Source organism: Sus scrofa, chromosome 2 (assembly GCF_054392235.1).
Source record: "Sus scrofa isolate SSC_HxYL_T2T_F1_AM1 chromosome 2, Sscrofa_HxYL_maternal_Yorkshire_Landrace_v2.0, whole genome shotgun sequence".
Taxonomy (NCBI): domain Eukaryota; kingdom Metazoa; phylum Chordata; class Mammalia; order Artiodactyla; family Suidae; genus Sus; species Sus scrofa.
Genome location: NC_139384.1, coordinates 112,006,539 through 112,022,088, shown reverse-complemented (window position 1 = coordinate 112,022,088; position 15,550 = coordinate 112,006,539). Strand labels below are relative to the sequence as shown.

General features: G+C 37.2%; 1 protein-coding gene across 42 annotated transcripts in view; it reads left to right on the top strand.

Moving 5' to 3' along the window:
* The window catches only part of MCTP1 (multiple C2 and transmembrane domain containing 1), a 537,796-nt gene that overhangs the window by 444,759 nt on the left and 77,487 nt on the right, over window positions 1-15,550 (top strand). For all 42 annotated transcript variants that reach the window (XR_014838295.1, XR_014838291.1, XR_014838294.1 and 39 more), the window contains one exon: window positions 12,863-12,916. Coding sequence is in view for 29 of the 42 variants with exons in the window: in XM_021084540.2 (XP_020940199.2) it covers window positions 12,863-12,916 (54 nt within the window). In the remaining 13 variants the exon portion in view is untranslated. The remainder of the gene's footprint in view (window positions 1-12,862; window positions 12,917-15,550) is intronic.

Genomic DNA, 15,550 nt, shown 5'->3' with positions numbered 1-15,550 from the left:
AGGACGGGGTCAGGGAGGGGCCTTCTGCCTTGGGGCAAGGAGAGCTTTGACTGACAGATGGAGAGGTGGGGTCCGTGGCCTCAGGAGAGAGGGACCCAGGGTGACTGGGGCAGCAACAGCGGAAGAGTCCAGAGCTGAGTATATTTGCAGTTTCCCAAACAGTCAATGTTCTCTCTATAGCTTCTACTCTTTTCTTGAAACAGTATGTTTATGAATGTAAGGTGTATTTCTTGCTAGTTACATATTTTGTTTTTTATGAAAATTGGCACTGTTAGCATACCTCCTTTTTATATTCAACAACATATCTGGACGTTTCCCACAAGTTACTGGAAAACCACATAATTTTTAATGACTGCATAGTTTTCGCCATATGAATACTTTTTTTTCCTCTCAGACACTCGTTTTAGAAATATTTATTTTCAGTGTTTTTTTTTGCCATCTCACAGAATGCTGTAAGGAAAAATCCTAAACACATGTCTGAACAGGTCTTTGGTAATATCCTTTGGCAAATTCCTATACTGGGTCAGAGTATATGCAAGTTGAATATTTTTGGTAGTTAATATGAATTTGCCACCCTTTAAGATTTTGGTATCTTATATAAACATGCCTGCTTAACCACCAGTTATCTTCATCATGTGCCCTGGAGAGAAGCCATCTTTGACTTCCCCTGTTCTTGCCAACACCAACCCATCCCTATCACCACACACTCTAAGAGGCTAATTGAATCTACCCCTCTGAGTTCCCATATCTCCCTCACTGTATTATAATAAAAAGCTCGCTGGGGGTCTTCTTCACCAGCCCCAGATTGTTCTAACTGTATCTTCCATTTGTGTTTCCGATCCCAGCACAGAGCAAGATGTCTCAGACATAGTAGCACAATCGTTGCTCAAAAAATGTCTGATGAATGAATCCTGATTATTTTAGTCCAGTCTTTTTTCCTACATCAAAAACTATCTAGTTTTCATGCATAATTTTCATTGAACATTTGCAGGCACTGTACATGGGGTCCTAGTAAATCAACTATACTTCAATAGAAATAAAAAAAAAAGGGAGAGAGAGAGAGAGGGGGAAAAAAAAAAAAAAAGGACCTGGTCCTTGCCCGTGACAGTTCGTGGTCTAGTAAGGGAAACAAACAACTAAATGGAATACATGAATATAATAGCTGCAGTGATCGAGGTCCTTATATGATATGCAGAGCGTGCAGCCAAAGGACATTTAGATCATCCAGGATGTATGCGCGTGCGCTGCATATATAAAGAAAAGGGGTCTCCCTAGCTTTGACCCTAGCTCTTATTCCACCCTTCAGTCTGTCTCTTTCACTCAGCAACTTCATGTTTGCCTTTAATACTTCAGCTTATTGTCTCTTTTTGTACTCAATTCTTAAACTGCAGCTAAACTTCAAATTGGAAGGATAAAACTGTAGAATGGTAGAAGATGAGTGTTACGTACATGACCTGTCAGTTCACATAGAGAAAGATGTAAAGAAAAAAACTTTTTTTAAAAGTCAATTTACTAAAGATTTTCCACTCTAGAAAGCAAACTTTGTGTTGTAGATCTATTAGGACACAGGACAGATACTTAGAATTTAAAGTCAGTGATAGCCGGTATGGTGGACACTTACAGTTGCTCTCTCTTACACATGCTACAGCCCCCCTGCCATCTTCCCAGATCTCCCACCTTGCTCAGATTGCCCAAAGACTCATTTAAGAAATAACAAGATAAAGAGATACTCTTTATTCCTATAGAGGATTTCTACCCTGAAACTCAGCTCTTTTTCCATCTAATGAATTGTCTTGGCAACCTTGAAGGAAACCTGAAGATCTCACCCTTGTAAATGGCTGAATTTCCCTTATTTGAATGCCAGATGACTCCTGGATCCGCAGGAATTCATTAGAAAACCAACTTCCTGGGAGTTCCCGTCGTGGCGCTGTGGTTAACGAATCCGACTAGGAACCATGAGGTTGCGGGTTCGGTCCCTGCCCTTGCTCAGTGGGTTAACGATCCGGCGTTGCCGTGAGCTGTGGTGTAGGTTGCAGACGCGGCTCGGATCCCACGTTGCTGTGGCTCTGGTGTAGGCCAGTGGCTACAGCTCCAATTCGACCCCTAGCCTGGGAACCTCCATGTGCCGCGGGAGCGGCCCAAGAAATAGCAAAAAAAAAAAAAAAAGAAAACCAACTTCCTAAACTTTCTTCAGTCTCCCATGTATCCGAAGAATTGACCGTCTAAATGGTTCTTCATGGTGTCCAACCCAAGCATCTACCTGTTAGTCAACCATATGGTTTTATTACTTCTATTCTCTTTCCAAAAAGTCTGCCCCCATGAGTTTGTCATTTCTGTAATTGAAGAGTGGGACTTAGGGGAGGAGAAAAAAGGATATACCCATGGTTTTGGTCTCAGTTCTCAGAGCAGATATTTTCCCACCTATTTCCAGTGATGTCTGTGTTTTCTTCCTAGATGATTTTGCACACTCCTCTTGTATGTAGCCAGAGCTCTTTTTTTTTTTTTTTAAGTGAGATTAAGCATTATAGTAGAACTCTTTGGCACACTATGGTAGGGGAGTGTACAATGTAGAGCCGATAGATGTACCTTCTGGTTAATTCATGACCCCATGACTAGTTTGCATCATGCCCTATGTGGTGGGTGGTGTTGGCAGAGGTGTTCATATGATACTTGCAGAGACTTATTGTCCTTGGTTCAGAAAGGTGACAAGAAATGGGAAGATTTCAGCTAACAAACTAAAAGTGGAAACCAAATGATACGTCTTTATCTGCATGTGGAAAATGTTTATAAGCAGAACTATTATTAGAAGAGTCTAGGTACCCTGAGAGTTTTGTATTCTTTTGTTTTTAGTGTTGCATGAGATAAATTTTATTAAAAGCATGCAATTTTAAAGCCTTTTTATACATAGAACTGGAATAGTACTGCAGGTAACCAAACTAAAATACACCTTCAAGGGCGTTTTCTGTTTTTCGTTATTGAATTTGTTTCATCATACAAGAAAAAGGAAATAGTCATGACACTACATCACTTATTAAAAAAAAATTAGGAGTTCCCACTGTGGCACAGCAGAAACGAACCCGACTAGTATCCACAAAGGTTCAGGTTCAATCCCTGGCCTCACTCAGTGGGTTAAGGATCCAGCATTGTCATGAGCTGTGGTATAGATCACAGTCATGGCTCAGATCTGGTGTTGCTATAGCTGTGGTGTAAGCTGGCAGCTACAGCTCCGATTCGACCCCTGGCCTAGGAAATTCCATATGCTGCAGGTGGGGCCCTAAAAAGAAAAAAACCCAAAAAACCAAAAACAAAAAAGACCCCTGAATATTCTGGTAGCATTCTTAAATGAGAGCCTATTCACCTAAACAAAGTTTCCAAATGAGTTAGACTCTTATTGGGCAAGAGCAAAAATTTACCTTAAAAATGAGTGTTACTACTACCCCTTTATAGTGGGTAGAAGTTAAAAGTCCAAACTTTGAAATAAGAGAGACCTGGCATTAAATTTCAGACCTTGCATTTTTTAGCTATATGAATATATTCATTTTCTTAAGCCTCAGTTTCCTCATCAGTAAAATGGGGATAATACCTTCCTGCGTTGAGGACTTATAAGGATCAAAAGACAACACACTATACTAAGCATACAGTGAATGCTCAATAAATGATAGTCAGGTACCTGACCATGTTTAAAATAGGACAGGCTGTCGTGGGTATAAAAGATATTTAAACATAGTGAAAGCAACCACCTTGAAGAGTTCTCTTGTAAAACCTATTGAAAAGAAGGGTTTTCCATGCCATTAGTCCTGCTTCGCTTTGGACTTGTGGACAAAGATAACAGCATTGACATGGAAAATTTTCTTGTGTCTCTATCCCCCTGGTATGTATATGGAAGTCCTACAAAAATGAAAACTGTATTTTTATCAACAAAAAAAGCTGACGAAGAAATTTGAGCAATCCTCTACAGATTAAAGCTTCTTGAAAACTGAGCTTTATAGAAATAGCAAGAACGTATGCCATTTTACAGATCATATCCATAAATATTGGAAAGAAACGTTTTTCTTGATTATTGCAATACAAATCTCCACCACGTGCAGTGCATAAAGACAAAGGCCAGCAGCACTGTGAGCAAAGAACAGGGCATTTCCCTGAAACCCTCACTGAGTCCAAAAGCAAAATACTCTTCTCTAACAGCCTCACTCTGGATGTGGACGAAGAAGGAGAAAGGTAAACCTACACTGGCATATCAGGCCTGGGCACAGGGACTAATTTTAATAAATCAGAATAGAACATGAAAATGTCAACTTAATCAAGCATTTAAATTTTATTAATCAAGCCTAATTTTTATGAGTGCAAATAACCACTGAAGCCGGACAAATTTGTTCTCGATTGCATCAGAAACATAATTTTAATATTTAATGGACTGATGAATTTAAATGGAGAATTATCTTTATGAAACATGCTCTTCATAATTTGCCATTAAATGAGAAATAAAAAAAATCAACATAAATCTTATGTAAAGGTTATTTAACTAAATGTTGGTACTATAAATATTATAAATACATTATGCACTAATTTAGCAATCACACAGTACACTACATAAAGCTGAAATGATAAGTGGACCAGGCAAGCTTTTCCTAGAATATCGAGCTCTTGTATTATATTGTGGGAAGCTCATGATAAAACGGTTACAGGGGTTTTGTGTGAGGTTTCGTGAACATTCTTTTCATTCAGGCTTTTGTGCTACAATTCACCATTCACCACAGACAGTCTCTCCAGTTCCAATGTAGGTCTAAATCCACATGGTCTGTCTTTTGTGAGGTGATTATTCTTTACAAAATAGATAAAAAATACTTTATCATTATTACTTATAGAAAAGAGATGCAAGGGAAAAAAACTTTTTGGACATTCAAAATATGCCCCATTTTTAAAGTCAGATTTTCTGACATAATGCTCTCAAGCCTCAAAATATTCTAGGCACTAGGAAAAAAGGAAAAAGAAAAATCTAATTAGCATTAGAATATTTTTCTCTTCCAGTGTCCACCTATTCCTCTCATCCCCCTCTGCCATTCCCAATTATAATTGTTTAAAATAGGTAATAGCTGTGAGTTTTTATAAAAAGTAAATCAAATCTAACCAATATCAATATGGTTCAAAAGTTTGCTAACATTAATTTCTAAGAGAAACGATTTTTTTGTTTGTTTTCACATTCTCTTCTTTAAAGGTGCTTAATCTTCCCTAAGTGTACCGTTTACCTGTGTTACATCTACTGAATTCTGCATTTACCTGAAAAGAACTTCTTGCCTACTGCACCTCTAATGCTCGCAAATGTATCTAATGGGGTTAGAGTAAAGGACATTTCTGAGAAGACTGGAGAGAATTGGAGGTTACAGCTCCTTCTTCCTGCTCTGCAGAAAATGTTTTTAATAGATAATGGACTCTCTTCGGCACTCGAAAAATTCCTAAGCTTATCTTTAAAACCTAAAACATTTAAAATTGTGCCTTTTTGGTTACACATTTGTGGTTCTGGAAGAGAAATTTGGTTTTTATAGAGAGAAGCTGAAGCACGTAATTATCTTTTTAATTTGACATCTGTTTGTTACTAAGGAACAAAAACGTTTTGCTTTGAAACTATTAAATTTTACAAAATAGATTAATGGTAAGTCTAGTTATCTTCTAATTTCATTTGCAAAGCACATTAAACAATTCAGTTTTTTGGCCTTTTGTATAATTTTTAAACTGAAAAATAATATTGTTTCAAGAAAGCATTATTATTTAAAAAGCACATTGCAGGTTAATAGTTGACCTATTTTTCCCTACTCAATCAAATTAATATGCAGTATCCTAAAGACACCAAGATTATAATTTTCACTGCAAGCAAAAATACAGTACATTGTGAAGCCTTTAGATGGAGACATAGTTCAAATAAACACTAGAGTTCTGTTCACAGTGCTTTGTGTAGGTATAAGAATGAGCATTTAAGAACACTGAGAAGGAAATATGAAAAGAAATACATTTAATATGCTTATATTGATTATAGAATTTATACTGTATTTAGCCTCTCTTAATAGAAGGGTTTTTCTGCAAATTAAGCCGACACTTAAAAAGTAAAAGCTTATAGACTCTTGGCCAGTAAAGTGAATTTACTGTCCTTGCACCTTACAGCAAAGCATATTATACTGCAAATAAGAATGCTGTTGTTGATGATGCAGAATACAGGCTGTATGTAATCAGTGGCATGCATCAAAAGTCATCTGATAGCCACATTAAAGCCACATTTCCTATTAAGAATCAGACTAAATTACAGCATGGCACTTCCCAGAATGAGCCAAGGAAATGCATTGTGCAAGAAGAAATAATTGTATTTGAGTGTCTCTGTAAAAATCAGGAAGTCTTTTAGCAGTAAGTAATAATGCTTTTCTTTTTAGTCTGCCTTCTTTTGTATTGCAATATATTCAGCCTCACTGGCAAGCCTATCACACTAATTATTATTACATCTAGTGGTTCAGTTATCTTGATGACTACTGTAGCTGAAATACTCCAAGGTCAAATCCTTAATAGCGTGAATCAAACTAAGCAGCCATCATACATGCAGTTGCTTTTGAGATAGACTAGATGAAACAGTATATCCCAGACCTGTTTATGGGTTTTATTATTCTTTCAAATGTGGAGTAAATTATATGTGCAGTTTAATTGCACCATTTTGCAGAAGTTCTTTCTCAAAAACCTTGAGAGGTGCAGGTGTTCGGTTGTGCAAATGACAGCACAAGTGCACCTATAATGATCTTATTGACCACAGAAGTCTTCGTCCCAAACTCCAGTGCTTTCAAGTGATCTGAAATAATGCAACTCCTCAATTCAGAGACTTTCAATAATTTCATGTGATATTTGCACTTGTAATACATCCATTGGCAGACAAATGCATGTTCTGCTTGGTTTATGCCCACACAAAATGGCATAAATGAACTCCAGACCATGTTGAAGAAAACGGCTCTCTCCAAATTCCTCCATGTCTCTAGGGTGGAAATAAGCATTTAGTTTGTAATGTATCCAAATATAAGCATCTGTACACACTTGGATGTTCTATTGAATATGAAATTAAATATGAAACTTCTTTTGTGACAATTTTCTTTAATTTTTTAACATCTCAGTTGCACATCTGGACAGCAGTGATTTCTTCTTTAATTTAAACGTGTCGTTTTTTATAGACCCTTTTGAGTAAAGCAATTTGAATTGTGCAACTATTCATTCTGAACTTAGCAAAACATCCATTTAATTCAAAGTCTATTTCTGAGAGGGAAAGTAAACATACAGAAGACACTGGTTTATGTCAGATTTGGCTTTCCAGAGTTTTGGGCTTTGTCGTACTCGATACTTATTTACAAAGGTAACATGAGCAAGATTTTTTTTTTCTTGGTTCCTTTTTGGTTGAAGAGAGATAAATAATTGGAAGACTTAGCCTGGAAAAATTATAATACAAAATGTTCGAAGAATTATTCATGGACCTTTTAACCTCCTTTTACCATTTTAGCTTTGAAGCATGTACCCTAAGTTGGTATTTAAAAGCAGTGCTTAGTATTCACTGTCCTGTGGTGATTTCAGTAATGAAGTTTACCTGTATCCAGTTTTCCTTTCACTGTTTTCATCTTCCTATTCTGTATCCTACCATTCCCCTCCCTTATACATCTTTGTCTAGTGGAATAATTTTAAACATGCTGTCCTATTTTTATTCAGATTAGCAACAGCATTTTTAACATTTTTGGCCAAATAAAATTTTATTTCCTTGCAAATCATAAAGCATTTAGTTGTGTCGGATTAGAATTAAAAGGCATAATGTTAATAGAGCTCCTATATAAAGATATAGATTCTACAGATGCAGCTTGGCTCTATTTTGAAAATAGACTTTAAAAATATATAGCTGCATTGTATATTTGTATGTTAATGACAAATGTTCAGCAGATATGGAATACGAAAGAAGAAATATTACGCTTTTTAAAATAATGTTATCTGCTTATTCTTTGGCTATAATGTAGCTGGAATACTGCATTTGGGGCTGTCTACGTGTGTTTTTTAAAATGCCATCTTTATTAGTATTACATTCAAGGAATAGTTCCAAGAATCAGTTTCTTTCAAAACCTTCCTCCAGTGTGTGGCATATAAGTCTGTGACGAGCGACATTACAGAAGGTCATGTCACTTTTAACTGCTTGCATTACATCTTTCTGATTTCCCTTGTGCCCTTCCTTTGTTTGATTAATACTACTTGCTTTCAAGCAAGGTATCAGAAAGCATAATTTGGAAAAAGAATTCTAGAGCCCATCTGAGATATTCCCCCTCAAGAAAAGAGGAAAAAAACCCAACTTTGTAAAAAATGTGTCTTTTCTAACACATGCATTTTTTTGGTCACTCTTCATTTCTTTTTTCCCTCAAGGAAATCCTACAGATGTGTTGTTATTAAATTATTGTTGACAAGTGTTTGGGCAACTGGACTTTGTATACTTGAAAACAAAACTATGTAGTCCCTATTTGGTTTTATTTGAAGAGGAAAGAGCAAGAATTTGAGACTGGGACTTCTCTATTTTATTTGTTTTCCTTAGTTACTCCAGCACTCTTTTTCTAAATAGTAGGTGTTACTTGAGTTCTTTGGGAAAGGCGACAATTTTGTGTAGTCATTAAATGCACTTCAGTGATATGTACAGTTTGTTTTTAAAAGCTTGGTTTGCAGTTTCTACATTCATTGCATTTGGCCAGGACTCATGTCTTAGAGCACAGCTCAGCTTCTGAGACACTTTGCCTTCGAAGCTATCCATTTCATTGGACCGTTAAAGCCTGAAAATTAGTTGTGAAACCATTATCATTTTAATTAGAATTCTTTATCCATGCTTTTACCTGTGCCCCTTTATGTGTTTTTTAAGTGTCAGTGAAACATGAATCAGAATTGTGTGTGTCATTTGAAATACTGAATATTTTGCCCAGGAAAAAAAGATGTCATTTCTGAAAATGTATGTTAAAATATTATTAAATTGATGGGTTTTTTTATTATTTGTAGTAATAGCTCACATGTTTGAGTACTTACTTCAATACAGGAACTATGCTGAGCACTTGAAACACATTAACTCATTAGCTCCCTAATCTACACTGGAATAGGTGCTATTATTATCTCCATTTTTCCAAGGCACCTTAAGCTTCACCTGAGCAAAGTGTAATAGTGGGCTACATTCTGAAGCAGCTTAAAGGCATCAGTAGGAAACCATCTGTATTACCGTCTGTAAATCCTCACTTGTAGATGTTTATGATGTAACATTAAAAAGGCACTGGAGGAGGGGAAAAGCCCTCGCTCGGGTGCTACTACACAACACAAAGGCCTCTTGCTAACACAACACTTGTCTGCCAAATGTAAAAGCAAATGGTTGTGTTGGGTGGTTCTGGCTGCACATTTGTGGAGCAATTGTGCGTAGCCAATTACCCACTTGTGCAGGGTGGGAACAGTTTGGGTTTTGCAAATGAAGAGCCTGATTCTGTACACCTCTTTGAGTCGTTTCTGAACGTAAGAGCTGCAGCCGACTTGTGAAATGTGTAAATTAAGCTCTTGGTTTGTTTTACGGTTCAATGATATTTTGAGTGTTGGAAAATTAACTTGAAGATAGCGGATATCTCCAAATCTTAAAATAAAAGTTCAATATCCATGGTTTCTATTACCAGGCAAATCTATGAAAGCATTTTAAATATTTGCTTATATTAATCTACATCATTGATTAGGTTTAAGTCTTTGCAGGTGAGCTGGTTCATTTTTGTGAGATAAATGACAGCCCCTCTACCAAAGAGTGTGTCCAAAGATTATGAGGCGTAGAAGCTCCTGCTGTGGCTCAGCGGGTTAAGAACCTGACTAGTATCCATGAGGTTGCGGGTTCAGTTCCTGACCTTGCTCAGTGGGTAAGGATCTGCTGCTGTTGCCACAGGCTGTAGGTTGCAGACGCGACTTGATCTGGCATTTCTGTGGCTGTGGCATAGGCTGGCAGCTGCAACTCCAATTCGAGCTCTAGCCTGGGAACTTCCGTATGCCACAGGTACGGCCTTAAAAAGGAAAAAAAGATATGAAGCATAGATGATGTATTCCTCTATTCACACTATCAACAAATATTTCCTAAACACCTATTATGTACCTTACAACTGCTGGCACAATCTGACACCATTCTGCCTTCCTTGTATCTGTAGTATGATGGTTAGTACTGAAAAGGGGAGAGAGTAATACATTCTTAATAATAATCATTTAAAATATTGTCTGATTTTATGTACAGGAATAAAAGCATAATATTCTATTTATTTTCCATATTTGATTATGATTCTGCATGGGTAATTTTAGGAAACAATCTAATATATATCGAATAATCATATTGTATGCCTCAAATATAATTTTTATTTTTTAGAAATAGATAATAGTGATCAACCTTTAAAAGTACTTAATATAAATCTAAAATCTTAAACATTATTTTATTAGAGATACAAAATTATAATCACTTTTTTAAAATCATGTGAGGATTAGGTCAGTTCTCTTTTTGTTTTTCTTTTCCTTTTTTTCTTTTTCTTTTTTTGTATTTCAGGACTGCTCAGGGTTTGAGACCTGGCTCTCTTCTATCCCACAGTCTGGGTGTGAGTTCTAGTTTAGCTATTTTTTGTGTTAGGGGAATTCTTTTGATGCAACATAATGTACTGAAATAATGTGACAGCTTTTCCTATTTAATTCTCCATCACAAGGAACCCAGTTTGGAATAGCCTGGCATACAGCACCTCAAATGTACATCATTACTACTGATGTCTATGTACTTATGATACATATGCTTCAAAATTTTAGGAAATTGTCAACATGAAAGGCTATCTGATATCCCCCCATTTAAATACTATTGGATTATAAGCCCCTTGAGGGCTGCCACGAGTTTAGATGAAGTACTGTTTGTTATTCATCTTCATTGTCATGCAGTCCTTGGCTTCGCGTGCTTTGGACGATGGAGTTTATAATAAACGCTTATTGAGTGGTTAAATATAATTAGAATGTAGAGACCTTTCTTTCTTGCAGAATTTCTTTATATGTCCCCCAAATAAGTGCAAATTCTCACCCAGTATTAGAAACAGCACATTGTGTTTCTCTGGTTCTTTTGATTTTTGTTTTTTGTTATTTGCTTTTGCTTTTTAGGGCCTCACCCACAGCATATGGAAGTTCCCAGGATAGGGGTTGAATTGGAGCTGTAGCTGCCAGCCTACGGCACAGCCACAGCCACGTGGGAGCCAAGCCATATCTACGACCTACACAGCAGCTCACGGCAATGCCAGATCCCCAAACCATTGAGTGAGGCTAGGGATTGAGGCCAGGGATCGAACCCCTGTCCTCATGGGTACTAGTCAGATTCGCTTCTGCTGAGCCACAACAGGAACTCCTACTCTGGTTCTTTTGAAATGCTGAATGTCCAAGTGAAAGTCCACAAGATTCTACCATTTAATAGAAGGGTTGAAAGTTTGGCATTAAATTAGGAACAAGCTCCCAGTCTGTTAGATGCTTTTAGTTATGTATCAGTTCATGAGAACTAGGGGTTTGTGTTTGGGCTCTTCTTTTAAATCAGTTAATGCTTTTAGAATATTTGATGAAAGTCATTAGAATAGCTGAGAGTCCTGACATGTTATCTCAGAACTTTGTATAGGAAGTCTTCGTTATTGGCGATTTCATTCATAGCCTCTTCCTGTCTCATAAAACCACATGAAAGAAGGAGCTAGCTACCTCTGTCTTCCAAAGTCAGGAGCTTTGGGAGAAAGTTTTAAAAATACTTGATAACCATGATCCTATCAAGTTTCTTTAGAGATAAAGATACTGAATAAAAAAAATAATAAAAGCACCACAAGCATTAGAAGTTATGTCAGATGGCATAAATACAATCATGAGTTGGCACTTACCTGAATAATAGCACCTCCCAAAGTTTACAAGATTTATGATTTCCATGCAGTGTGTGTGTGCATAAAAACATACTAAAACACCTGAAACAGGGTGAAGTCTCATTTGTAATGCCTGCAGTTATGTATTGATCCAGGCAAGGGGAAATTTTTTGGCAAATCCAAAATGACTATTCCATTCTGTTAAGTAAACCAGGATCCATTCAAAACTACATGCATGCCTATCTACCTACATGGGTAATATATACATATTATACACATTTGATTATTGACTACATTTCTAATTTAATAGTAATTAAATTAATTCCATAGTAATATCCATTCTCATAACGTGATCCATGTATAAAATCACAGAGAATTAAAAGTGGATTTTCCAGGGAATCCACAAAATGAATGGGTAATTCAAAGATAGTCAAGAGTTGACATTTGTACATCCGTATTAGAATTGGAGCCATGAAAGATACTGTTAATTTTATGCCATAGATCACCAGCATGAATCAATGAATGGACATAGTTTTTTATCTTAGAGTCTGGTGACAGATAAAATAGAAAGAACAGAGATGTTTTCTTAGTTATCTAGCTCCAAACTGAAAGTGCCTAATTGATATAGACAGTGGAGTAGGTAAAAAAAAGAAATCCCCTCATTTAGAGCATCGCTCAAATTAGTGTAGTTTACGTGATGCGTTTTTCAAATTTTTAAAGTTGCTACAGAACATTTCACACAAATAGGTTTCCCTGACTGGGATTCGGTTCCCTGGTATTCATCAATTAAAGGCATAGCATTTTCCTAATCCCTATCTCTAGATCAAACATGCCTTCTCAGTGCCTCTGTTTCAAATGTTAATAAAGTTTTCATTTCCGAAAGGTTCAAATTGACAGAACAAAATTCTCTCCTTTAAGAGCTCGAAAACGACTTCTGTTTCTGTCTGCAGGTAGTGGAGGACATGCTAGAGGACGAGGAAGAAGAAGATGACAAAGATGACAAGGTAATTATCTTTCCCAGCACTTGGGTACCTGGGGATGGGGAAATGTAGACATGACACTGTTTTCACAGACAGTTAAAAAAGGAGTTGAAGTGTTTTGAGTCCAGAAAATTGGACAGTGCTGTTTATCATCCTAACAATGCCACTGCATGTTGCAAAGAGGGAGAGAGGGCTATAAATCGTCTTCGCTTTTGTCCAGAGCTGGGTCAAATATTTTTCTGCCAGGAACAAAAAAAAAAATAATGCCGCTTGTCTGGAACTTGATAGCTCTCGTGAAGATAACGGCAGTGACAACTGTTTTTGAAGGGCAAAAATTTGTCCTATCTTGAGTATTACAAATCCGGCTGCACTTTGAGGGAAGAGAGAAGTGAAAAAATAACAGCCTGCATGCATTGAACGTGGATATTGTCTTCTATAATTTTCTAAGAATTGCTCAGCAAAAGAACACATGCATGTGGAGGGCTCCAGAGGGCATTTAAATAACCCCAGGGCTCACTGCCCTTGCCCAGGCTTGGAATGGCCACCGTGGCTCCTTGGTCAGGAAAGTCTGTTCAGAGAGGCTCGAGTTTCGATTGCTGGTTGGCTTGGGGATGGTGACCACGGTCAATAACAGCTAGTTTCTGGGACTGTTTGGATTGGTTGTCCTCTGGGGAGAGGGAACAACTGGAGGGAGGAATAAGAGTGACCTTGGACTACTGCAGCAGTGGCTGGGGTCAGAAGAACAGCTTTCTATGACAAGGAGGAGAGTGATGCTGGTTTATCATTATCCTTGGGCATTTCTAGATCGAAAATCTAAAAAGTCTTAGGGTGAGATTGGGAGGGGAAGTGAGAATATCATTCATTATTTCCACATTGTTCTGCATCTAAAACCAGATTTTTGACCTTCATGGAATCTATCTGACTTGTGTTAGAGTAAAGCAGTGAAATTTTTTGAAGAAAGGAGAAAAACAATATATTTTAATTTATGCCCTTGACCTTGATTCCAATAGAGATGTGCACGTATAACCAAGTGTAAGAATTTGTGGGCTTGAGGCAAACACTGGGAATGTCAAAAAAAAAAAAAAAATTCACAGTGATTAAACTCCGAAGTGATTTTAATGACTAATATTCACTACTAGAAGAAAAAAAGAAACAGAAACACACACATGCACACACACGCTTTCTCCTTTCTACTATTTCAAACATGTTTAAATTGATAGCACTTCGATGTGAGATTTTTCTTCTGGACATCATTTAGTCATTAGCAACATCATCAAATATAAACTAAACAGAATCTCCTTTCTGCAAAAACACATATGTGCTTGTTTTTAATGTTGAATAACATGAGCATACACTTCTGGCAATAAATGATATGATTTATTGTTAAGGTCAGTTGTAGAGCTGTAGAGAGCTTGTGTTTTAACTCAACATGCCAGCTCTGAATCATCATTTCTCTGCTGATAAACACTGAGCTGCCATCCATTTATGGCCATTTTCCCTTGCTTGTTGCCACTTTATTATTAAAGCCACCGTAAAGATCCATTCCAAGCAGCAGGCGTTTCCCCAGAAATGTTAATAAATGGAAACCCTAGTGAAGTCGAGTACTTCAGTGCCCCTGCTTGAAGTCAACCTGTATTTTTGTAGGCAGTTTGTTGATATTCTACACCACTAATCTCCCTTTATGGTCATTTTTTAATACAGAGGATTTTAGGGGTGGGAAACCAATAGCACACCTGGTTAGCCTGCTCACCAAAACATAGATGTCAAGTAGAACATGCCAAGGTAGAAACAACCCAAAATCTCTGGAGTGGCATCTGTTGTAATCCAGCGTTCGGTTGTCTGAAATTGACACCCTGATTCTAACACATTTTCAGGTCTAGTTATCAAAGTTGTTTGCAAGTGAGTGCTTAAGCCACTGTGTGAATTCAACTGTATTCTTCCAAACAGGATGCTGACAAACAGCATGTTTTCCATATGAAAGGATTGTGAGCTGATTTTCCTAAACCTAACCCTTTATTTGAGTGATACATAAGGTTTTTCTTCTTCTCACTCATAATGCAATGGATAGTGTACAAATCACATCCAAACAAAAAGAAAATCTCCAATGTAATAATTGACAGTAGACTTTCAGGGACTTGCATAATAGAGGGAAGAATCTAAGAGTGGACGTCTGAAAATAAAAAGCTTTCACTGTAAGAAGTGAAAATATGAAAGGACGCTTCAAGTTTCTATTTACCAGCTTCTGTCTCTCAACTGGCTCTCGCAGTGGTGAATTCTGTAAGTCTTGGCTGTCAGTGTGTCTGAATGGGGGAAGGGCAATTTCCTATTTTAAAAAATTCTTTGGTTCCTCTATTTAAAGTTTGTGTGTAGAGTCACGCGTAATGGAATTTCATGAGAAAACAAATGTGTTTTTTGCCATCTGAGCAGGTACTGACCTCTAGCTCTCATTATTCCTCTGTTTGCTCATGTGGTATAATAGTGGGGTCAGGTCAGTGGGTCCTCTTATAGGATAAAAGTAAAAAAGATTAATAAATGTGCCAAAGCCTCACTTTAATTGAACCTGAAGCATATGTTGCAAGTATGTAAAATATGTCCCAGATGTTTCACGAGGGCTAGTGTCTTGGCTTTCCCTGATTACCACAAGGCAGCTATTAGTCC